Genomic DNA, 24,554 nt, shown 5'->3' with positions numbered 1-24,554 from the left:
ATAGGGGCCAGGGGTACCTGAGCCGATGAAGGAGGTGGTTGTGGGTGGCCTATGATTTTTGCATGGAGTGGTCTCTCGAGTTACGCCACCAGGCCTCAAGTAACACTCATTGGAGGAGCACAGGTCTCTGCATTCCAAAATTGAGTTTTGTAGTTCATCTATACTGCAAGGCAGGTCTTAAATGGGCTGCCTCGCAGGCAGGGCTTAATTGCAAAACCATGGCAGACTACAAGGATAATGAGCCATAAGCATTTTAAAGGATATGACCATTATATTATAGTTTTAGTTTAATGTTAAAAGTAATGTATCCAAGAGACTGCAGCCTTGGAATTATACATAAAACATTTGTTTGTGTTTTTTAAAGCTTTTAATAAAGCATTGCTGCAATTAAGTCCACATTTACCCTGTCTAAATTGTTAGTTAGGCATGTTGTGAATTGTGGTTAAATGCTAAAATGATTGTGCTATGATACTACAACTGAATCCTTTGGTTTTTTTTTTCAGTCTGTGGCTAAAACTGGGCGATTACTAATTAGTCATGAAGCTCCAGTGACCGGTGGTTTTGCATCTGAGATAAGTGCTACAGTACAAGTAAGTTGGACTGTGTGTGTATATATACTGTGTATTGTGTCAGGATGATATAATATAGAGTGACCTTTTTGCCATGAGTGCTTTCTGTGAGAGCGATATATATATATAGTCTCTGCACCATGACTGGTCAGCCATCCAGCATTAAGTGCACATATGCAAGCCTTCTGGGTGGAGCCCTGCTCATATTCCATACTAAGCTAAGAAAGTAATTAACAATGGGGGAGTGTGCCAGCTGAAGACCCTTGGAGAAAAGTTGCTGAAGGCTACCAGCTTAGACCGTATATTTTCAAGGCTATGGACCTTGAACCGGGGTTAAAGCCTTACTTTTTTATTGATGAAAGTTTTGCATACCACTGCATCTAACTGTGATTTAACCCTCCTAATAAAATCTCTCCACAGTCAAGATCTAAAGTAATAAATGCATTCCATCACATAATCAAGAAAAAAGTTCTCTCAGTGTGTCATTTTTCTTGTCATGTTTCTTATGGTATAGTTTTTAGTACTAAATTACACTGTGTACATTGCATGTAAATCATTCTGCTTCTTAAACTAGTTAATGTCTTTATTTAGTTGTAATATTGGTGTGTTGGCAGCCATCTCAGGTCACTTTGCCTGGTCATATGCTTTCAGATACAGCCATCACTTCACACTGGAACTTCTTTCAGATAAAATATGATTTCTCCTACTCAATATAACTGAAGGTGTCGCAACTTAGCCAGACTTTGATTTTTACTGTTGAGTGCTGTTCTCATATCTACCACTAGGTGGGGCATGGGAGCCTTTTTTTTTTTTTTTTAGCAATGCAGGTGCGCAGTATCAGGTGTAGTAGATTTTATGATTATGCAGGAACACTGGTACTTAGAATCACACTCGCCACCGCACTTCAGATCTCTCTTGCTGAACAGTTACTTGGGGCTCCATTGCTTCTTGCTCTTAACGAGTCAAAAGGCACACCAATGGCGTTCTTTGTCAGGAAAGCAATTCGGGTAGACAAATACAAGATATTCAAGATATTTATTATACTAACATTATAAAAATGTATTACAGTTAAGTTCCAGGACTTTTTCCTGACACGTCTTATGAATGCTCTCACTTCATCAGAGGATTGCAAATCACTTTCACGCTATTATTTTTAATGCTATGTCATAACGTCCTTAATCATTTTGATTGACAAGAAATGCTGTGGTTGATATATCTGCATCTAAAGAGCTGTAGAAGTGGTGGTGGGGGAGTGTGAGTTAATATGCCAGATCTTTATATGGAAGCACAACTTTTAATTGACATTTTATTGAACTTTGTGTGTGGAATCCCTTAGTGAAAGCATCTGTTAATTTTGAATTGCACAGGTTATAACTTTGTTATTGCTAGCTGTCAGGGAGCTGTTATCTGATTACCTTCCTATTGTTCTGTTGATTGGCTGCTGGGGGGAAAGGGTAATATTATTCCAACTTGCAGTGTAGCAGTAAAGAGTGACTGAAGTTTATGAGATCACAAGTTGCGTGTCTAGGGGCACCTGGGAAACTGATATGTCTAGCTCCATGTCAGATTGCAAAATTAATTATAACAAAAATCTGTTTGCTCTTTTGAAAAACTGATTTCAATGTAGGATTCTAGTGAAGTAGCAATATTAACAGATACATTTTATGCTTTCCCTTGACAGAATCCCTTTAACTATGCAACAAAATGTCATACTCAGCTGACTGCAGTTCACCAAAAAGCACCTGGATGTCTTTTGAGACTTCCAGAAGAATCCTCTGTGATCTAATAAATCAAAATTGCAATTGGTACGATTTTCTGCAGAATATCCAATACTGCATTTGCCAGCAAAAATTCCTTTGCTAAAATGGTGGCGGGCAGTTTTGCTGTTTTCTCTGCACCAAGACTTTTCTTCCTTTGAAAGGAATTACATATCCCTCTTGTTTTAAAATATTCTAATGGAGAGTATTAGGCCAGTTTGATCACCAACTTGTTGCAAAACCCAGCTGTGTTTGAGCTTCAACTCAAACATCAAGCAATAAACAGAAAAATGGATAATGAACACAAAAACAAAGTTTTAATTATGGAATGACCTTGTCAAAGTCTTGGATGATATCCCCTACCTAATTTTGTTAGTTGGATAAGTGTTTTTGTGCTAAAAAAACTTCAGAGTTAAAGCAGGTCTGCATGCTCCATTAATTACTTGGAATATTTTTGTACCCCTGAAGCCTGAACCATAGTATAGTTTTATTTTTGACAATTGTATTGCTGAATAGAGCTCTATAGAAGTAAAATGGTTTTTTTCCCAGCAATAGTTAAAATCAAATGGTGTTAATTTATTCTAAAAATCAGGTCTGAATTTGCAACTTTTTGTCTTGCAAGTGCAACTATTATGACCAAATAATATTATTGCATCTTTTTCTTTGTACTCATCTGACCACATATGTTTTGCAGTTGTGTTGAAGAAAAAATAAGTCTTTCCTTTAAATGGCAGTTGTTACAATAATCTCTGATTGCACAAGAACTGCATCTGTTATGTCTTGAAAATAGTGGCAACTTTTTTCATTTTGCCTGGTGAAGATAAGCAATATATTGCATATTAACAGCAGGCTGCAGTGTGTCAAGGGAATTTGTGATTTAGTGTGTAATGTACAAACACATTTATGTGTTTTTTTTTTAAACAAATACATTTACAGATGAATGTTTTTCTTGGGGCTTAAGTTAATCCTTCGACTGAGTAATTATAATTGAAAACACATTAGCTTGAACAAATAAAGAGTGTACTGCATTTACGCACTAAAACACAAATAATAATCTCTTAAGCAATGTAAATATTTTATTCAGAAATTGCTTGTGTTTGCAGTTTAGTGATTATTCATTCTGGTTAGTCATAGTCGGTGAAATCTTACATGGCTACTATGAATGTTCCCAAAAATGAAAAATAAGTCAAATTCTTTTCTCCCAGGATTAAGTGAATAATAAAAGAGCCAAAATGTTAAAAAAAAAGTGCTTGCATTTTCTATTTATACATGTGGAAATAATAAGGCTCAAAAGAGGAATCCAGTTGGAGTGAAGAGGAAGTTTCCATATTTTCTATCCATCTTTACAGTGAGAGCCTTTTACCCATGCAGCCATGGAATATAGTTTGATGAGGAGGCCTGACTGCTTAGTGCATTTTAATGCATCCTTGATTTAAAACCATTATGCTTTAACATAGAGGGAAAACTGTCAAGACATATAAAGAAGTCATTGAAAGTTAATTTTCTTTCTTTACTATTATTGCTATTATTATTCTTATTTATAAAGTGACAATGGAATCCACAGCGCTGTACAGTATAAGAGTGTACACATCTAACATCAGATTACAGAGTAATTACATAGTTAAATAGGAGTGAAAAAAGTACAACCCCTCCAAAAGAAACCCAGCATCAATACACACACCCCTCCATACCCTCACATGAATTATATATACTAATATCTATACTAACTATAGAATTTAGTATCACAATAGCCTTTGAAATTATGTCTGTCCAAGAAATCATCCAAGCCACTCTTGAAAGCATTAACAGAATCCGCCATCACAACAACATCCGGCAGTGTATTCCATAACCTCACTGTTCTCACTGTGAATAACCACCTACATTGCTTTAAATGAAAGTTCTTTTCCTCTAGTCTGAAGGGGTGGTCTCTGGTGTGGTGATCCTCTTTATGGGTAAAAGGGCCGCTTGTCCTCTAATGTACTTGTAAAGTGTAATCATGTCCCCTCACAAGCGCCTTTTTTCCAGAGAAAAAAAACCCAACCATGACAGTCTACCCTCATAATTTAAGTCTTTCATCCCTCTAACCAGTTTGGTTGCACGTCTCTGCACTCTCTCCAGCTCATTTATATCCCTCTTAAGGACTGGAGCCCAAAACTGTACTGCATACTCTAGGTGAGACCTTATCAGGGACCTATAAAGAGGCATAATTATTTGTTTATCCCTTGAGTTTATGCAAGACAGAACTTTATTTGTTTAGTGGCCACAGAATGACACTGCCCAGAATTTGACAACTCACCCCTAGATCCTTCTCCGCTTAGCAAACTCCCAACACACTGGCATTAAGGGGCAGATTTATCAAGGGTCAAATTTGGTCAAAAGTGATACATTTGGTCAAAAGTGATAAATACTGTACTTCGAAATTCGACCATCAAGTGGCTTTACTTCGAATATTAAAGTCGAAGTTTTTTTCACCGAATTTGTCGGTTTTGCAGTCAAAGTAAAATCGTTCGATCGAGCGATGAAATCCTTTGAATCGAATGATTTGAAGGATTTCATCCATCAATCTAACGATTTTTCTTCGACTTCAAAAAATGTAGAGAACTGCTCTAGAAGGTCCCAATAGGCTAACATAGCACTTCACCAGGTTTAATTTGGTGAAGTATTGAAGTCGAATTTTTTTAAAGAGACAGTACTTTGATTATCGAATGGTAGAATATTCAAACGATTTTACTTCAAATCGAATTTGAAGTCGAAGTCGTAGTATCCTATTCTATTCGATGGTCGAAGTATCCAAAAAATTTGAATTTCGAATTTTTTTACTCAAATTCCCTCAAATTCACTTCAACCCTTGATAAATCTGCCCCTATGTGTATAACTTGCATTTATATTATTTTTGCCAAAGTGCATAACCTTGCATTTTTCCACATTGAACCTAATTTTCCAGTTTTCCAACTTGGTCAAATTACTCTGCAAAGTGGGAGCATCCTGCATGGAACCTATAGTTCTGCACAATTTAGTATCATCAGCAAATGATGAAAGAAACAGTACTTTCAATGCCCTCCTCCAGGTCCTTATAAACAAGTTGAAAAGCAAAGGACCAAGTACAGAACCCTGCGGAACTCCGCTAACAACACTGGTCCATTTAGAAAATGTTCCATTTACCACGCTCTTTGTAATCCATATTTTAGCCAGTTCTTTATCCAGGTACAAATATTATGTCCCAGGCCAACATTCCTTAATTTAACCAGTAAACTTCTGTGTGGCACTATACCAAATGCAGCAAAGTCTAAGTAGATCACATCCACTGCCATCCCAGAATCGAGGTCCCTGCTAACCTTCTCTTAAAAAGAAATTAAGTTAGTCTGGCAAGATCTATTATGCATAAAATCATGCTGGCACAAACTCATAGTATTATGATTTGCTATGAAGTCCAGTATCTTAGCCTTTATTAACCTTTCTAAAAGCTTTCCTACCACTGATGTCAGACTAACTGGCCTATAGTTTTGAGGCTGAGAACAGGATCCCTTTTTGAATAGCGGCACCACATTAGCAATTCTCCAGTCTCTTGGCACCATGCCATGCCTTAAGTAAAAGGTTTGGCAATCACAGAGCTAAGCTCACTAAGTACCCTGGGATGAATACCATCTGGCCTAGGACCTTTGTTTATTTTAACATGTTCTAGTCTTTTTTTAATTTCCTCATGTGCGAACCATGCATGATTAGTTGTATTGCTGGAATGAGGACTATTAAAATGGTAACCTTCATAAACTGGTTCCTCATTTGTGTAGACAGATGAAAAATAACAGTTCAGAATCTCAGCTTTGTTTCTGTTCTACTGAACCAGCTGACCCCCTCTGATATTAAAGGAACAGTAACGTCAAAAAATAAGTGTTTTAAAGTAATGAAAATATAATGCAGTGTTGCCCTGCACTGGTAAAACTGCTGTGTTTGCTTCAAAAACACTACTATTGTTTATATAAATAAGCTGCTGTGTAGCTATGGAGGCAGCCATTCAAAGGAAAAAAGCTCAAGTTACATAGCAGATAGAAGATAAGCTCTGTCTGTCTAATGGTGTTATCTGTTATCCATTCGTTAACCTGTGCCATATAGCCGTTTTTCAATTTCTGCCATTGCTCCACAGCAGCTTGTTTATATGAACTATAGTAGTGTTTCTGAAGCAAACAGATCAGTTTTACCCATGCAGGGCAACACTACGTGATATTTTCATTAATTTAAAACACTTACATTTTTTGTTGTTACTGTTCCTTTAAGGGTCCCACCCCTTCCTGCTTCATTTATTTACTATTTACATATTTAAAAAATAATTTTGGATTCTTGTTACTGCTTACTGCAATACCCTTTTCCATATTGATTTACGCTTGTCTGATAGCTTTTTTAAAAAACAGCAGTTCAAAAGAGATGTGAGGACCTCCAATAATAAAGCAACAGCTAATTAAAAAATAATTAGAAAATTTTATTAGGACACTTACTCATAGGCTCTTTTTGCATGATTTATTTTTGCACTGCCTCACTCTTGTACCTTATAAATGTTTCGGCTGTCCCAGCTAACTTGAAAGTCTTAAAAGCACGTATTTTCTTACCCACCTCAACACCAACTTCTATTGAACCAAAAAGGTATGGCTTTGCAACAACATTCCTTGCTTATAAGGTGAATATACTGATGTATATTTATTATGCAGCAATTTTAAAGACTTCCCATTTTCGTTCTGTGTTAACCTGTGAAAAGCATTTCCCACTTAATTTGTTGCAGAGATGCTCTTATACTGTCAAAGTTTGCACGTCTGAAATTTAGTGTTTTAGTTACTCCCTTATAGAATTCCCTCTGCTACAGAATCTCAAAGGAGACCATGTTATGTTCACTATTCCCTAAATGCTCCGCCTGCAAATGCTAGAGATTAATTACTCTGTCCCTCTTAAAAAGAGTGTGACCATTTAAATTCACAGTCCAGTCACATGTTTCTTCCCACCAGGTCTAGGTGATACCAATTATATCATAATTTTTAGAGCATGCAATTAACGCTACGTCTCCTGACAAACTCTGTGCATTTGCCAGCATGCAGCAGATGTTACTACATTTCCTTTTGAAATTTGCATTACTTAGCGAAGAATTATGTCTTATGAAGGGGGTATTAACACCACATGTACAATTTTAACTGAGAGCTGTGAATGCCTGACTACAAGCACATTATGGGGAAAAGGGGGGAAAAGATTCTGGCACCTAAAGTACATTACATGCAGAGACTGTGGGGTACTCAAAAGAAACAAAGGAGCAGTAGGTACTGATCTCCTAAGAACATATTATAGAGAAGGCACCACAAGCAATATAAAGAATAAATATATATATATATATATATATATATATATATATATATATATATATATATATATATATATATATATATATATATATTAAGAATCCGAGGCACTGGCACACCAAATACATACATATAGAGCAATGGACAACGGCCACACAAGCAGTAAAATATAGAGATTACTGACAGGCCAAGCACAATAAAAAAAAAGTACAAGAATGCATTATATAGTAAGAATCAGTGAGCACAGGCACTCCCCCAAGTTCTAGCACCTCCCCATGCACTGCCTCACTCTATTGCTCTGCCAAAATGCAAGGTATGAGGAACTGTAGGCCTGGAGCAGTGTGTAACCTGTAGTAGGGAAAGCCATGAAGTGATTGCAATTGTAATGCGAAAAATCTTACTACATGGATACCTTTTCTGCTAGTTAGACAGCAATGTTTTATTATTATGGGGCAGTTGTACAAATTTTCCAATCCCACAGCATCAGCATAATAATTATATATAAACATAGTAATTTAGGTTGAAAAAATAAAACATGTCTAGCCTTTTGGCCTAAGTAAAACCTGTCTAATGTCTAGCTAATACAAAGGAAGGAGAACAGCCCCTTCTAAAGCTTATCCAATTTGCTTCAAAACATGTCTTCCTGACTACAAGATGCAATTGGACCATTTTCTGGATTAACTTTGTACTAAGATCTTAAACCCTGTATTTTCTGTATAACCCCCTGCCCAGAAAGCAGGATGGCACAGTAGAAATTCCATGTACACCTAGAGCTCATAGCAGAATGGCAACTTAATTTATAAATCCCCCAGAATTCACAGCATAATTGCAACTTCATTTATAAATACCCCAAGAATTCATAGCAGAATGGCACCATGGCAATTCCATGTATAAAACCCCCAGAATTCATAGTAGGATGGCAAAGGGGCAATTCCATTTATAAATACCCCCAGAATTCATGACCGGATGGTACCATGCCAATTCCATGTATAAAACTCCCTGGAACCCATAGCAGGATGGCAAAGGGGCAATTCCTTGGGACTGCCAGGGACTGACGTGAATCCTGTTTAATCCCTGTAAAGGTATGTGAAACTGTGTTGGCAGTTTATAAATACCAGGAAACTTTCTATAAATTGAAGCACAGTGCTTTAAGGCTGCTAGAAACAAAAAAAAAAAAAAACTGCCCTAACATGAATTCATTTGTAGTTGCCATAAAGGAAAAAGGTACTGTCTCATTAATGAAAAAATGTTTTTCCATCTATCTATTTAAATTTCATCATTTTCTGTGCACAAATTTATCTCTCTGTATTTTATTATTCTTCATGTTTGAATGTGTTACAATCGCACCTATGGGACCATAAACAGTAGTTTTATGGACCAGACATGATTTTAGTTCATATAACAAAACTGAAAGCAGCTGTTAATTTACGAGACATTTTTTCATTGCAGCTCTTTAATTTCTATAATGTCTCTTCATTCATTATATAAACTTTGATCTACATACTGTAATTAAACTGTTATTTTACTTTTTCACTTTTCCACTAGTTAACTTTTTATTAAAATATTACAGTGGCTGTGAGTAAAACCAGTATTCCCTTTGCATAATGTATGAGTATAATGTGGCTGTTTACACAACTTTTCATCATGTTTGTTAGATAAAATTCAAGATCTATTTTAAAAGACCTTAGCAAGGATGTTTTAAAGGGCATGTGGACAGGGCCTTTTTGCCTCTACCTTAAATTGAATTTTTAGTTTGATGTATTAGTAGGTGTTAGGAATCTGTAGTGTATACTTCTTCATTTGTATTACTCTATGCTATGTTTTGCAGCTTGGAGTGTGAAATTATTTGGTTCCTGGGAACTTATGACAATACTGTATCATTTTCCTTGAATCATATTCGCCACTTGGTGTGTTGTTGCATATAGTAATAACCCCTTTGGCATAGATCACGGCTTCCACATTTTTTTGTACCCAGGTAAGTCTTTCAGTTCTTGTTGAAGGGATTTTTTCTCTTTCTTGCAGATCTATTCTTATTCTGAGATCTTCTTAGGCCATCTACCCACAGATTGTCAGTGATGTGTAAACCAGGGGACTGCATGGGCCATTCCAAAATATTTAGCTTTTCTACAAGTGGCTCATGGTGGCTTTTGAGGTATATTTAGGATCATTGTTTTTGCATCCAGAATATCCTCCTAGTTAGTGAAATACATTTTTCCCTCTACAATGTTTCCAATGCCACCAGAGGTCACACAACCCCATAGCATAATGAAACCACCCCCATGTTTAAGAGTTAGCAAGTAAATGCTGTTAATTTTTTAGCTCCAAACGAACCAAGTCACTGGCTTGTCTAGATTCTGTTTTGCATACCATAGATGTTGACATTTCAGATGAGGTTGGGGGTAAGGCTTCCTCCACCTCCTCCTTCCTCCTCCTTATAACTCTTCCATGCAGGTCATGTTTGTGCAAGAAAAGCGCCACTGGGAAACAGTACAACTACTCCCCTATTCCTTGGTTTACAGATTTTGCCTTGACTCTCAGATCTTCAGTCTTTCAGGTGCCCATGGTTATTGTATAACAGAGTTTGGGGTGTCTGATATTATCTACCATTGTACACAGCTGTTGTAATGGCTTTTAAGGCCTCATGAGGTAATTATATATTACTACATAACAGGTTGCTCTCACATTATTTTGAAACCTTAAACAACACCTAGGGAGGGAAGCTTAGGGTCTGGAAGACTGTCGACCCAGTGATGCCAGATTTATGTATATTTGTGCATCTGTCCCTTTTCAGCCAATATGTTTTTTTTTTATTGCTGCCATGTTGTTCACGACATGTCTTTTAGTCTTATCAAAGTGGTGAGGTGTAGCCTTACTCTTGAGGTACCCCATTTAAATTTAGTGAAGAGTTAGTTGATATTGGTGAAAACTGTTATGGGGGTAAGAATGGGGAATGCCAGAGGGTGTAGAGCAGTTTAGGTAGCACAAACATTATAATCAAGTAGATTCTCCACACTGGCCCAATAGGGAGTGTTTCTAAGGCCTTAAATTTATTCTGGGTCCACTGAATTCTGGTGCAGGATCTGGGACACTTGTATTCTTAGATAGGTAAATTTATTAGTTACCTGTATAGGGCATGAGAGCAATGCCTCTTGACTGTGTTGTTCATCAACTAGCGGAAGCACTGACTTAGTTGTACTGGTTTTGACCCCAGAAATCACCCCAAAGGTACATGTGAGGTCAACCACTGCTGCAAGTGACGGACCCCTATCCCAAAGGTAAAAAAATTTGTGTTTTTTTTTTTTTTAAATAGAAAATCTGACTTTTAAAAAATCAGGAATTTTTTTGGAATTTGTTAACCCTGAGGATGGAAAAGTCTGAATCTGAAAATCCGACACCTCATCTGCCTTTCAAGGTTACGTATAAGTCAATGGGAGAAGTCCAAATGTTTATTTGATGTGTGCTGGGTTTCATCCAATATCCCAGTTTTCGGATGAAAATCGGATGAAAAAATCAAAAAAAAAACGTGAAAATTTGATTTTGTTTTCCCACAAAGCTAATTTTCGGGAAAATGTAATAATAAATAAGTGTAAAAAAACCTTTGCAGATTTGTTCGGAGTTTGTAGCAGAAAATATTGATATAAATTCGGACTTTGATAAATAACCCCCTAATACTTTATCACGGAAGAGATAATCTTTGGATAATCCTGCTCTTCTAGATTACTAAAGTTTTCTGGCACTATTTGATTTACTCTTTAGATGTATGCATGTTATAGGTGCTTGCATACTGGTTATAGAATGGGTTCATTTTGGAACTGAAAGGACAAGGGGCGACCGTGTCGATCTTGCAATAAGAATACAGACTGAAGGGTTTTGATTTTAATGGGTGCTACACCATGATAGAAGAGCTATAACCTAGCGCATTGCCTTGTTTTACCTACAGAAACCCCATAGGCTGTATTCTAATCTAGAGTGGTGTTCTCTTTACTAGACCTGATTCTTGTGCTTCTTATATTACTTCCTCTGCATAATTTCATATATTTGGCAGTACCACAATTTACATTTGAAAAGCAGAAAGTGTCGCTTGCAATAAAATCAGAAGGTTCCCTTGCAGCTTGATGTGGCATGTGCTATCAGTAATTTGGTATATCTATAGCAACTTTTTGGAGGCTCAGATGTAGGCCACACTAATAAATATATGAATAAAAAGTGTTTCATGTTCTGTGGCTTGTATGTATTGTGTTGTTGGCATGGTAAACTGTTCTAAATTGATACATTAGTTGATACATTTTTTATCTTTGTCCCTGCTGAGCAAAATCCCTGAGTTTCAATAAAGGCAGCTGTTAGAACTGATACAATAGTTGCTAAAATTCCACAGATGCTGCTGAAAAATGTAACAGTTTATAATCTGCACCTGAATTACTGAGTTGCCAGACTGAAACACCAGAGACGGGAACATTAAATCGATAGAAAAGGGAAAGCAATAGAAAAAAGTATTTATATCTGGTGAAAAAACTGAGTAACGTGTTTGAAAGTTGAGCAACCCCTTTAACGTCATTGGGCAAAGGGAAAATGAGAATAAAATGACAGTGTTCCTTTCTGGTTTTAAACCATGCATTAAGATAAAAAGAAAGCTATCAAAAGATCTTGACAAAATAATAAATAAAATGTAATATGGGTTGGATGTATGGAGGATCAAAGTATTGAACTGAGATACTAACTGGGTTTTAGTACCATCTAGATAGCAGGTTGATAAAAAAAAAACCCTTAAAATGTTCCATTAATCATGCATGTTAGTGAATGCAGCAGCCTCTCCAGAGTGCAAAGGAGCAGCAGATGTGGAAGACAAGGGTGCCTGCTTGGAGCTGGGTTTTTTTTTTGTTTTTTTTTTTTGGTGGAACTGACTACATGGAGGAATTCTAGCACTGATTTGTGAAAAATAATTCCCTGCTGCCGAAACCGCAAATTATGCTGTAAAAAAAAAAAGTACTTGGTGAAAAAGTTCACTCATCCCTTTTAATCTTCATTTGTCAAATTACACAACTCTGTACCACAGCTAATATTACTGCATTGTAAATGCTTAAGGTGTTGTCAGCTTGCTTAGACTTAATTTATTTTGTTGGACTGTCATTTTAGTGACTTGTTTTAGCAGCATATTGACTCTGAACTGTGAAACCCCAAGCCTAACACATCTTAGTAGCAGTGAGGAATTGCAGTCGATAGAAATCCAAGAGGAATACAAGAAACAACTTTTGTGTGCACTGGTCCAAAGGCAGCCAGGCTGGTGTTCAGAGCATAGGACATATAATGAGAAAACTTCATGCTTTTGTTGGAAAGCTGGAATGATTGAATCTAAAAGTATTTGAAGATTGGCTGTTGCTAAAATCCAGCCAAACCTTCATTGCTCAGTATTGACATAGAATAATGTTAGCTATCTGCAAGCCTAAGTTAATTAAATCTTGGAAGGCCCTTTGGGTGGCTAGCACTGCCTGGTGTAATGTTGTAGAAAAGATGCATATGTGTCACATGCAGATAAAATGTGCAAGTTCAGATATGCTAAATAAGTTCACTGCAAAGCCATCTCCACAATGCATTTATATGTAATGTGTTTGTTTACCCAAAGACATAATTATTTACAATTGTTTACTTCGAATTGCTTCCATTGTTTAAATGTGATCCGTCTGAAACATCTTGAATTTGTTTGTCTCCTGTTATCACATTTTTTTTTGTATACTAACATTCTATACATTTTAAGATTTTAAGCTACCCAAAATCAAACACATATGTCTTGTGGCTTGCAATATAAATTGAATCCGGCTCATCATGATGATTTCACTAACCTCTATAGTCGTATACTGGTCTTTTCAGATTTGCATAATTGTGCATGAAAGTGCATATTTTTGTATAGGAGAGACCAGAAACATAGCAAATTTGCCATACTCACCTCAAAAAATGACATGCATAACCAATAAATGTTTTTTGCTGCTTGTTGCATATCTCAGAAAAATACTTTTTAAAATCAATCCTGATTTCTCATATTCCAGCATTATGCTATAATTTTTTACCTTATCTAATTTAGTCAGGTCTTTTATACAAACAGCCCTTTAGAATTTTTTTATTAAAATGCTTTTAAGAAAATATTTTTCCTCAAATCCTGACAATTTTTTTGACTACTACACAATTGGATTTCTTAGGTATCATCACCAACATAGTTATTATTCATAATAATAATATAATACTTTATTATTATTATTATTATAATTACTTATTTATAAAGCACCACCATATTTTGTAGTGCTGTATAGTAAATTGGTTTATAGCACTCTATAGAATTCATTGAAGATTTTACATATTGTTTAGTTTTTTTTTATCTGGTATATTCAGTACCTGCAGCTTGCTGTAAAGGCAGCTACTGTACGTAGTGCACTTTTTCTTTTTCTGTTAGAAGTCCGCTATATCACACCTGCAGCAAATCCTGACTCAAGATTAAGAAAGATGTATGAAATAATCTTGAAGCAAACAGGAGATCGGTCTAACTGTACTGGCCGAATGAGTTAGTTTGGAATGAAGGCAGTCTTACTTTTTTATGATATCTCTGTATGTCATAAAATCATTGTTCCTGAATGTCTTTTCCATAGAATTGCTTGCAGTTTGTATATATCTCCATACCGTCTGTACAGAATTAAGAAGGTCTGAAGCAGTAGATTTTGTTTTGTTTTTCTGTAGTATTCAGTAGAAAGCCAAAAGCTGGTAAGAATGTGGATTTTGTGTAAACATTAGTGATGGGAATTATGTAAATTAAGATTTCTTTGTGACAAGATGAATCTAAATATTTGCCTTAACCCTTCAAACAGTATTTCTGTGTGTTAAATATTGGAAGGATAAATGGATAAATCCTATTTCAACAAAACAAAAATTGCTCTTGTATTAAACTTTTTTTTTTATTTATTTTTTTTAGCATTCTCCAAAAACGGAAAAGCTGATTTTTTTTTTTTACTTTTGAAAGTGTTTTTGCTTTGGTTTTCTTTATTAAAGCTCAAATTTTTCTGGTCTGCTTCCAAAAGGGAAAATTTAAATTTCTAAGATTTATTATACCCCGAAGCTGCTAAAAGTCTGAATCCATAAAATACTCCATCTCAAACCTGTCAAGCTCCTGTAGAAGTCAATGCCAGATGTCATTTTTCCAATTTGAAGATATCATGGTCTACGCTGGGTTTTATACGATAATCCGGAAAAAACGGGGTTTTCGGAAGTTAACTCAAAAAAATTTAGCAATTCGGGAGTCCGTTCCTACAAATTTGTACTATTAAAGAGTTTTTTCACGATTTTATCAAGACTTTTCCCCAACTGAATTTTTAGAGTTATTTTATTACAAAGGAAGGTAAAATCGTGGATGGGAATTTGGTCGAGTTTGTTTTATTGAAATTGAGAAAAATTTAAGTTTTAGTAAATAACCCCCTAAATGTTTAAAATGTGAACCAAAGGCATCGTGTTTGTACTGGTCCTTCATAAAACTAGAAGAAAGGATTTTCTTTCAGTGCTGCTGCTGATAATTTAAATACACAATATAGTCCATTGTGGGAATGTTTTTTTTTTTTCTCTCTCTCTGAATACTGTAGTATTTGACTGTTTACGCTGCCTTGATCTTAAAACAAAAAAGTTATATGCATTATGCATGCATTTTGTAAAAACTTTGAAATGGTATTGAAAGCCATCTGTGATGGAAACATTTGTGTGCGCGTATTTTTATATATACTATTACACTTCACTATCCTTTTCCAATTTACAGCTGTTGTAAAAGTTTTTTTTTTTTTTCCAATTGGTGCAGCAGCAAACCTGGAATAAGTAGGCTCAGAATTATGAATTTTAATAGCAGAGTGTATTCTAAATTACCCTATGCTACTTCAGATATAGGGTACTGTACTAAAACTACAAATGTATTACTTTATAATTAGCAGATAAATAGCTATTGGATAAAGGTAAATACATAAACATGACAAAGTAAAAATACTGGTGATCTTGACAATAGATCTCTCTCTGTTCATCAATGGTTACGATCCAAAAAGGAATACAATTTTAGTTGTTTCCTTAAGTAGCACTACAATAAAATCAGCTAAATTAAGCAAATATTTGTTGTTGTGGTTTCAAATCACTCAAAAAAATTGCACATATATAAAAATTGCTATTTATAACAAAACACTGTTAATGCAAAAGAAATTAATGCTACTTGTCTAGAACTAATAAAACCTATACTTAGACTGCTTTTTATGATGGTTTTAACCTGCTTTCTTACCACTGGAAAATGAAGAAAAATTTCTAGTAAATCCAAAGAAAATCCAAAAAACCTCTGAATTACTTTTATAAATTTAAAAACACTACTTTTCTTGTTTTCTACGCTTTGCTTACTCTTTGGAATCTTCGAAACTTCCCCCCCCCCCGTAGTCACATTTATTATAAAATATTTTACACAGAAATATAAGCAGCATTAAGACAATATGAAAATAGATCGTAAATATGGTAGTGAGTCACCATAACAGTGTGTGCTTTATTTTAAGATAGTTAAAGCTGCAAGTACATTATATACTTTTAGAGGATATGTTTATGGGCTGGAATATGTCAAGCTCAAGAATGTGGAAAATTCTTTTCCGTTTTCTTTTTCAGAGTAGTTAAAATATTTTCAAAACGGAAAATTATATGACACATATATAAAATTCATTTGAATCTGCCTGTTCAATGAATGCAAAAGTTAACCAACCAGTTGCTAATATATTTAAGTACTGTATTCGATCCTCAGAGAGCCAGACGGTAACTTGGGGATTGGATAAATTTGCAGGCAACGAATGATTCATACTTTGTAATTTTTTCACGCTAGTCTGCAAACCTTGAAGTGGTAATAAGTTAAACACTTCATTATAAACACGTCTTCAGTTCTAAGTCATAATAATAAAAATATCGATGTGTAAAAAGTAACCCTTTTTTTTCTTTCGCTCTTTTTCAATGTGATGAACGTAACTGCAGACAGATTTAAGAGTGCTTCAGTAGGTACAATAGTGCACAGCAATCCGGAGTGTGCACAGACTTTTTTTTTAGCATTACAACCAATTGCACAATTTGCATTAAAAATTCTGAATTCTTTTCACAATACATAAAACTTGACCAGTATTACTTTGCTCTTGTCACACCATTGAAGTCTTTTTTTTTTTTTTTTGCAGCTGTATAAACCATTTATCCATGATATAGAAGCCAAAATATTTTTTTTTGTTTAATGTATGCATTAAAAGACTTGCCTAATAAAGGGGAAAATGTAATAAAAGTTAATAGATAAAATATGCACAATGTGAAAAAAATCCTTTGTGAGAACAATCTTATGTTTGTATAAATTAAATATAAGTTAAATATAAGCTTTTGCAAATAACTTGCCTTAGTGTATGTAATAAGCATTTTAATTCGTAACAACATAGCTGTTTAATGAAGAATATATTTGTTCTTATTTATGCAAATTATTTTCTGTTAAAGACTATTCCATTTCTCCCAAAGGGTTAAAACATATTTACATGGTGATATTATTGCGGTTACCAGTAATGTTGCACCTGTTGTTTCGAATTGGCCTTCGCAGGATCCCTGTTGCATAGGCGATGTCTGTTTTTAATAAGCTCATAGAAAGATTGACAGAAAGAGGCTTTTAGTAGCTAGAATTATTGGCAGGAGTTGTAGAAGAAACTAAATCTGGACTAGGCCACTTTTTGATGTTTCATACAATTTTTTTTTTCTGAAGTTGAGTCAAAGTATGCATAATCCAATCACTAAAGCTGGGCTCATCAATCAAACCTTGTTCTGCGTAAGTCGCAGTGAAAACAATGTTTCTGTTAGAATGTTGTTTGTAGACCATACAGTTAAGTAGTTTCCATTTTATGTGCAGTGACTATAAATGCCAAGTATCAGTCATGCATTTTTTTATTTCTGCTAAATAAATTTTGATTCGAAAATATGTGTATAAATAATTGCAGAGGAAAAAAATGGATGGATTGCTTGGTTCAAAAACCTAAATCTTAAATTGACAGCACATTTGACCATTTTGGCAAAGCTTTCTTTTTCATCTCTATAAATGTAGTGCCAAACTATCTGCTTGTTTCAGTCAACTCTATAACTCTGAATGAGCTGTGTTTGGCCTATTTCACATCCTAGCCTTTTATGACAAGTGCTGGAAAAATGTCTACCTGCGTAATAGGGCCACATAGGGTGGCAATGTCCTGAAGGCTTTGTTTTATATAAGAAAGAGAATAATATTTAATTACGTGTTTGGCCATGCTAATAGCAGAATATTTACAGGAAAACGTAGTTCTTAACAATCAGTTTTAATGATTTCCAGCAAAGATTTGCAGATGAAAAAATTCACAATGTGCAAGATGTGATGTACCTATGTCTCCATTGTGTCCTTTCATAACTCTTTATTCACTGCTTGCAACAGTTGACTAATTATATGCAAAATATACTGTTATTCTCAATTGTAAAACACATTTTCTTTTGAATTTTTCTCTAACTTTTGTGAAGTGCAAAATAACATCAGGCTACATTTTGTTTGGAGGAATATTGTTCAGGCATCTGTATAATAAGTTGCTTGGAACAATCAAAGTATTTTTTAAAAAGGGTCTGTTCTATGAAGAATTGCTTATTTTACCAAGCAGAAACTATGGTTTAAAGGAGAAGGAAAGGTTAAAACTAAGTAAGCTTTATCAAAAAGGTCTATATAAATACACCAGTAAACCCTCAAAGTAATGCTGCTCTAAGTCCTCTGTCAAAAGAAACACAGCATTTCTTTCCTTCTATTGTGTACACATGGGCTTCTGTATCAGACTTCCTGTTTTCAGCATAAATCTCCAGGGCAGGGCTTGAGCATGCTCAGTTTGCTCCTCTCCCCCTCCCTCCTCCCATCCCTGCTGTAATCTGAGCTCAGAGCTATAAGTGAGCAGGGAGAGACTCCGGCAGGAAGTGATGTCACACCAAGTTTATATGGCAGCTTCTATCCTAAACAAACAGAGACAGTGTCTAGAGCTGTTTACTCAGGTATAGTAAAGCATTCTGCAGAATAAATATAGCATTCTAGCTTGCACTATTGTGGCTAATCTTTTGACAATAAACCATCTTGGAGCTTTCCTTCTCCTTTAAGAAATCATAATCCTGTCCTGTGTTGAAATGAATCATCTCCCTTATGAACTTGTATTGGGTTAACCTTAAGGCAATGCTGCTTAACTTTTAGAATTACCAGTTTGCCCCTGATCAAAGCTTTAACACCTCTTATAAAAGAGTGGTGTTTGCTTAACAAATTTGACACATTGGTTTGCTTTGATACATTAGGCGTTTGTTCCGTGGATATGCAAACATTTTAACTTTTCAGTTATAACCAATATCGGACTGTTTACAAATTCTAGCCTGCATCTCCTGTCCATGAAAGGGGTGACTCACAGGTCCCTGTTTATGTTCCAGCTAGACTCCGACATTCATTCATATTTAAAAATGTTTTTTTTTCTCACTAGATTACAAATCTGCATCTGTTTTGCTGTTCTTTGTCTAGGCCTAGGGGTTTCCAAAGTTCTTTCAGATCAAACCTTTTTTTTTTTAGATGCAACCTTGGATCTTGGCCAACTTTAACTTCTAACAGTTTATACATATTTTAAATATTGCTATTTCATACATTCTGCCTTAGTTAAAAATATCTAAGGGTACAAATAAAGGTTGAGTCCACACTATTGATTACAATTTGCATTTGTTTCCTTGAAAGTGTTATTCAATTTACGCAGATTAAACGTTACAATACTTTCCTCACCCATTTTATTCTATTTGTGGTTTGTTGATGGGAACTCCACAGAAACATAACTTAAGCTTTAGTAAGCATAATTTAAAGCAACTTTGCATTATACATCAGTTAAAAAATATGCAGACTTTTCATGATTTTAATGGTTTCTGACAGTTCCCTAAGCCTAGCCCCCTGCTCTGCAGCAGATCTGTCTAGACTACTTTGCTGAGCTGGCTGACTACTGTTACTTTGTATCAACAGCTATCTGTTCTCAGCCTGCATCCTCCAAACTAGGGATGCACCGAATCCAGGATTCGGTTCGGGATTCGGCCTTTTCCAGCAGGATTTGGATTCAGCCGAATCCTTCTGCCCAGCCAAACTGAATCCGAAACATAATTTGCATATGCAAATGAGGGTAGGGGAATCGCGTGACGTTTTTTCACAAAACAAGGAAGTAAAAAATGTTGTGCTCTTCCCACCCCTAACTTGCATATGCAAATTAGGATTCGGATTTGGTTCGGTATTCGGCTGAATCTCTCGGGAAGGATTCGGGGGTTCGGCCGAATCCAAAATAGTGGATTTGGTGCATGCCTACTCCAAACCCCACAATTCCCTGCACATGTGATTTCAATAATGAACAGAACATCACAGTGCAATGTATTGTGGGATGTGTAGTTCCTGCATGCTGTCTGTAAACTGTGGAGAAGTTGTTACAATTTGTAACATCAGTGTTTAGTCCCTCCTTTCCTGCCAGGATTTCGAATGATGCAGAAAGAGAAGAACTGTTAACCAGCTGGATTTCAGCATAGACAACTGCATTTATTCATACATTTGAAGAATCCGGTATCTGTGGTGGGTTTCTGTGTTATGTGGGCTTTTTTTTTATCGAATTTTGGGTTGGAACCCAAAGTTCCCCTTAAAGTATTTTACATATGTTACATGTCTATATAAACTGAATATCTGTTTTACAGGCTTATTTAATCATCCTGCTTTCATGAACTTGAACAGAGACTAACCCTAATTTGATCACAGAATGTACTTTGGAACTTAAGATATGTGATTAATCCTACAGTTATGCTCTAGTAGCGATACTGGGACCCCTTTAATGCACTCCATAATATGTCCTCTGGCTGGGAATCAAGGGAACTTGCATCATATTAGTAATAACTGGATCACTTTACTGTGCTGTGTACAAAAGGAAATTAATAATGTGGATATAAAATCAGTCCACCATACTTTTCCAGTCTTCTATTCATAGGTGACTTCATAGCTACAGATTAAAACGAGATTCAAAAGCCGTTGCAAACGTCTGTAATTTTTCTTTAATGCTAGAAAATGATTTCTTTATTCATGTGAGACCAGGAAGGTTTTTTTTGTTGAGGATTCTGTGTTCAACTAGAATCTCCAAACAATTGACATGAACTGGCCGTGTCCCACTTGGCAGCAGAAACAAAGTTAGGTAATGAACATGTAATTAAAACTCCAAGCCCAAGAACATTTTACCAGATTCAAAGACATTGTTCCAAATTTGTTGCAAATGTGAGTTATCTAAATGTGTATATACTAATCCTTTAAATATATTTTCTGCCACCAACATGACAAAACTTTACTAAATGGTTAGGAAATGTATTATAGTTTTTTCCAAAATATGAAACATTTGTCTTATTAAACCATGTTAAAGACCTCAGTATCCCAAGTGGAGAGTTTGTGTCCATTACACCGAGCAGCAGGTGTAAATATGTCTCTCTTGCTGACAAATTTTGTTTTGTATTAGGTGCTAGACATAGAAAAGATGTACAGTCATGTTACAAGCAACAAAGAGCAGATGTTTCTGCAAAATTTAAGTTTGCTATTGCCTGGGGTGTAATGTTAGTAGACAACATTTTAAAAACCATATTACTCACTTTTTATCTGCTGTATGGATCTGTGGCTCTGCAAGAGAAGCTATTGTTGGTCTTACACACCAGTAACTTTTAAATTCATGCACAGCCTCAAGAAAGAATTGTTAAGTGGAAATGGTGTTTAACTCTACAGAACATAGCTGCTAATGTGAAGTCACATGTTTTCTCTTTTGGACCTCTCACAGTTGAAATAAAAAGTTGTCCAAGACATTTCTGATGCCTAATAAATAAAGTACATCTACTAAACTGGAAAAACAGAGAAACTGTTGTAAGTTATTCAAACATTTCATGACAATGTCCAAGATCTATTGTACAAAAATTGCCAATAAAAATGTACAGTAATTTTATACAAAACAAAATATGTTGCCAAATTATGTTTCTTTATCAATTTATTCTTTAATAACTGTGGAGTTAAACATAACAATGATCTTTCTATTCAATAATCAGAGGATTGGCTACATAATTCAGTTTTGTATTGTCTATTGGAGCTGTGCATTTATTGTCTGATTCTACTTCCTTTGCAGGAAGAGTGCTTTTTGAACCTTGAAGCGCCAATAGCGCGAGTATGTGGATATGATACACCGTTTCCTTACATCTTCGAGCCTTTCTATATTCCTAACAAATGGAAATGCTATGATGCCCTCAGAAAAATGATTAATTACTAAGTTTTATTACTGGTTATTTTGTGTAAGTATCTTGGTTTTCTTAAAAAGAAGATTATTGTCAAATATGTAAAATGTACATTGTTTCTTTTAACATTTCCCTTTAGACTAGTAGACTATTGTCAAGTTGTTATCCTTTAGATATTCTTACCTACAACACCTAGGGGCACATTTACTAAGGGTCGAATATCGAGGGTTAATTAACCCTCGATATTCGACCCTCAAAGTAAAATCCTTCGACTTCGAATATCGAAGTCGAAGGATTTACCATAAATGCTTTGATCAAAGGAAAAATCCTTTGAATCGAACAATTCGAAAGATTTTAATCCATCGATTTAAGTATTTCCTTCGATCAAAAAACCCTTAGAAAACTTATGGGGAAGGTCCCCATAGGCTAACATTGTAGCTCGGTAGGTTTAAAGTGGCGAAGTAGTTAGTCAAAGTTTTTTTTAAAGAGACAGTACTTCGACTATCGAATGGTCGAATAGTCGAACGATTTATAGTTTGAATCGTTCGAGTCGAAGTAGAAGTCGTAGTCGAAGATCAGGTAGCCTATTCAATGGTCGAAGTACCCAAAAAAAAACTTTGAAATTCAAAGTTTTTTACTTTGAATCCTTCACTCGAGCTTAGTAAATGTGCCCCCTGATCTTATGTAAACTTTGTTTTCCCTATATTTCTTTGGTGTTATAAAATGTTTTTTTCATGGTATATTATATTTGTATACTGTTTATTATCCCATAGCAACCAGAAGTATGTTTTCTGTCATATAGGTGGCCAGTAAATGCTGCCTACTGGTTTCTGTGTGTTACTAGACTAACTCCAATTTTTGTCAGATATAGCCCCCTGTATTGAATGCACTTGGAAGGATTGAAATAAATAACTAATGCTAGGACTGGAAATGGTCTAGCAGATTGCTTTAAAAACTGCATCCCAAGTAATTCATTTTCCAAAATGTTAGATCTTGACAAATGTGTCACTGGGTTGACGGTTAACACAGAATGCAAATGTTGTGCTTGCTAATGGCTGCAAAAATCTACCCATTGTCATTCACATAGTGCATCTCATCACCTGCAGGGAACTCAGGCAAAAGGTACATGGCTCCCCAAGTACTTTACACCTACAGGTATTCCTTTTAGCATCTAATGTAGTAGTAAGAGCTGTGCATATGGACATCTGTTGGAAGTGCAGGTGCAGCTGACTTGCACTGATTTAATCTCAGGAAAAATTCTTGTAACTCCTGGAATGGAGTGTGTGGTGTGTTGCTCCTGGTTTTTTTTTTTTTTTTTGCATTTTCTCCTTTTATCAGGTGTATAGTTTAGGGTTCCTTCTGATTTAGCACCAACACTACTTCCACTTGCACTGCTTGCTAGTTTAATCACAAGCAATTGAAGGTTGCTAGATGAATGTCCCCCAAACCCTACCAAGCAGGGGAAAAGGCACATTTGTTCTGCTGTCTTATTTCACTGGAATTCTGGGAAGTAATGTTAAACTGTGAGTAAACATAATTGTAAAATAAGATAACTATATTGCTGGTCCAAACAATTCTATGGCCAGTTAATTCATGCATGGTGAGGAAATGCCTAGTTCTTATGAACAATCAACTAAATGGGAGGCCTATAAAGCAGAAATGTCAAAATGATGTATTTATATAGCACAAATGATTAAAATCTACTCACAGGCTAACTTCATGCCAGATTATTTTCCTGGCAATACTGCATTCTGCTCATATATGCCAGTGTAGCTTATGGCATTTATTCTTGCATTCAGTTGATTTTGCTTTAATAGTCCATACAATCCCAGTTTCTAATAAATCTGTGGAATTTGTAGAATCTTGACAGCCTGTGCCATAAATTCTGTATGAAGACAAGCTTTTCAGCACCCTGGGAGTCCACCCCATAGGTCTGGGAAGCTCTGCTTTACAGACTGCAGTATCTTTTTTTTTTTTTTTTAACTTACATTGATAATATTTTCTCATTTCTTGAAATGTGTTTTGTTTCAGAACCTGAATGAAGCAAAATAATGAAGTGAATATGCTACTAAGATGTTTCTACGGATAAGTCTCTTTAATAAAAATGGGTGATCTCTGACTAGAAACACGAGGATAACAAACCAAAATCTTGTTTGATATCAAAGGCAAAATATGGATTTTAACAACTAGAGAGCAATGTTTTCATGAAATATAATGGGATTTTTTTTTTATGTTCTATGTATAGGTCAATCTAAAAAACATTGAAAATAACATAAATAAACTGGTAAACTATCTTATAGAATTTTAATTGGTTTGTGTCTTTTTATTTTTGCCTGGAAAGGGGTTATGCAAAACTTTATCTATCTCTGGATTGACCCAGGACCAACAGATTTACATGTCCTCAAATTCAGGTGCAAAATAATGTTCCTTAGGCAGGATAGGTTAGAGTTAGACAGTAGTTCACTAAGGGGCAGATTTATCAAAGGTCGAGGTGAATTTTCAAATTAAAAAAATTAGAATTTCGAGCTATTTTTGTGTACCTCGACTAGGGAATAGTCCAAATTCAATTT

General features: G+C 35.4%; 1 protein-coding gene across 1 annotated transcript in view; it reads left to right on the top strand.

The window, feature by feature from the left end:
• The window catches only part of bckdhb.L (branched chain keto acid dehydrogenase E1, beta polypeptide L homeolog), an 88,847-nt gene extending 64,561 nt beyond the window's left edge, over positions 1–24,286 (top strand). The window contains exons 9-11 of the mRNA XM_018240605.2: positions 504–590; positions 21,879–22,041; positions 24,016–24,286. Of these exons, the coding sequence (XP_018096094.1) occupies positions 504–590; positions 21,879–22,019 (228 nt within the window). The 3' untranslated portion in view covers positions 22,020–22,041; positions 24,016–24,286. The remainder of the gene's footprint in view (positions 1–503; positions 591–21,878; positions 22,042–24,015) is intronic.
• The last annotated feature ends 268 nt before the right edge of the window (positions 24,287–24,554 follow it).

This window comes from Xenopus laevis, chromosome 5L (genome assembly GCF_017654675.1).
Source record: "Xenopus laevis strain J_2021 chromosome 5L, Xenopus_laevis_v10.1, whole genome shotgun sequence".
In the NCBI taxonomy this organism is placed as follows: Eukaryota; Metazoa; Chordata; class Amphibia; order Anura; family Pipidae; genus Xenopus; species Xenopus laevis.
This window is presented reverse-complemented; position numbering and strand designations above follow the sequence as displayed.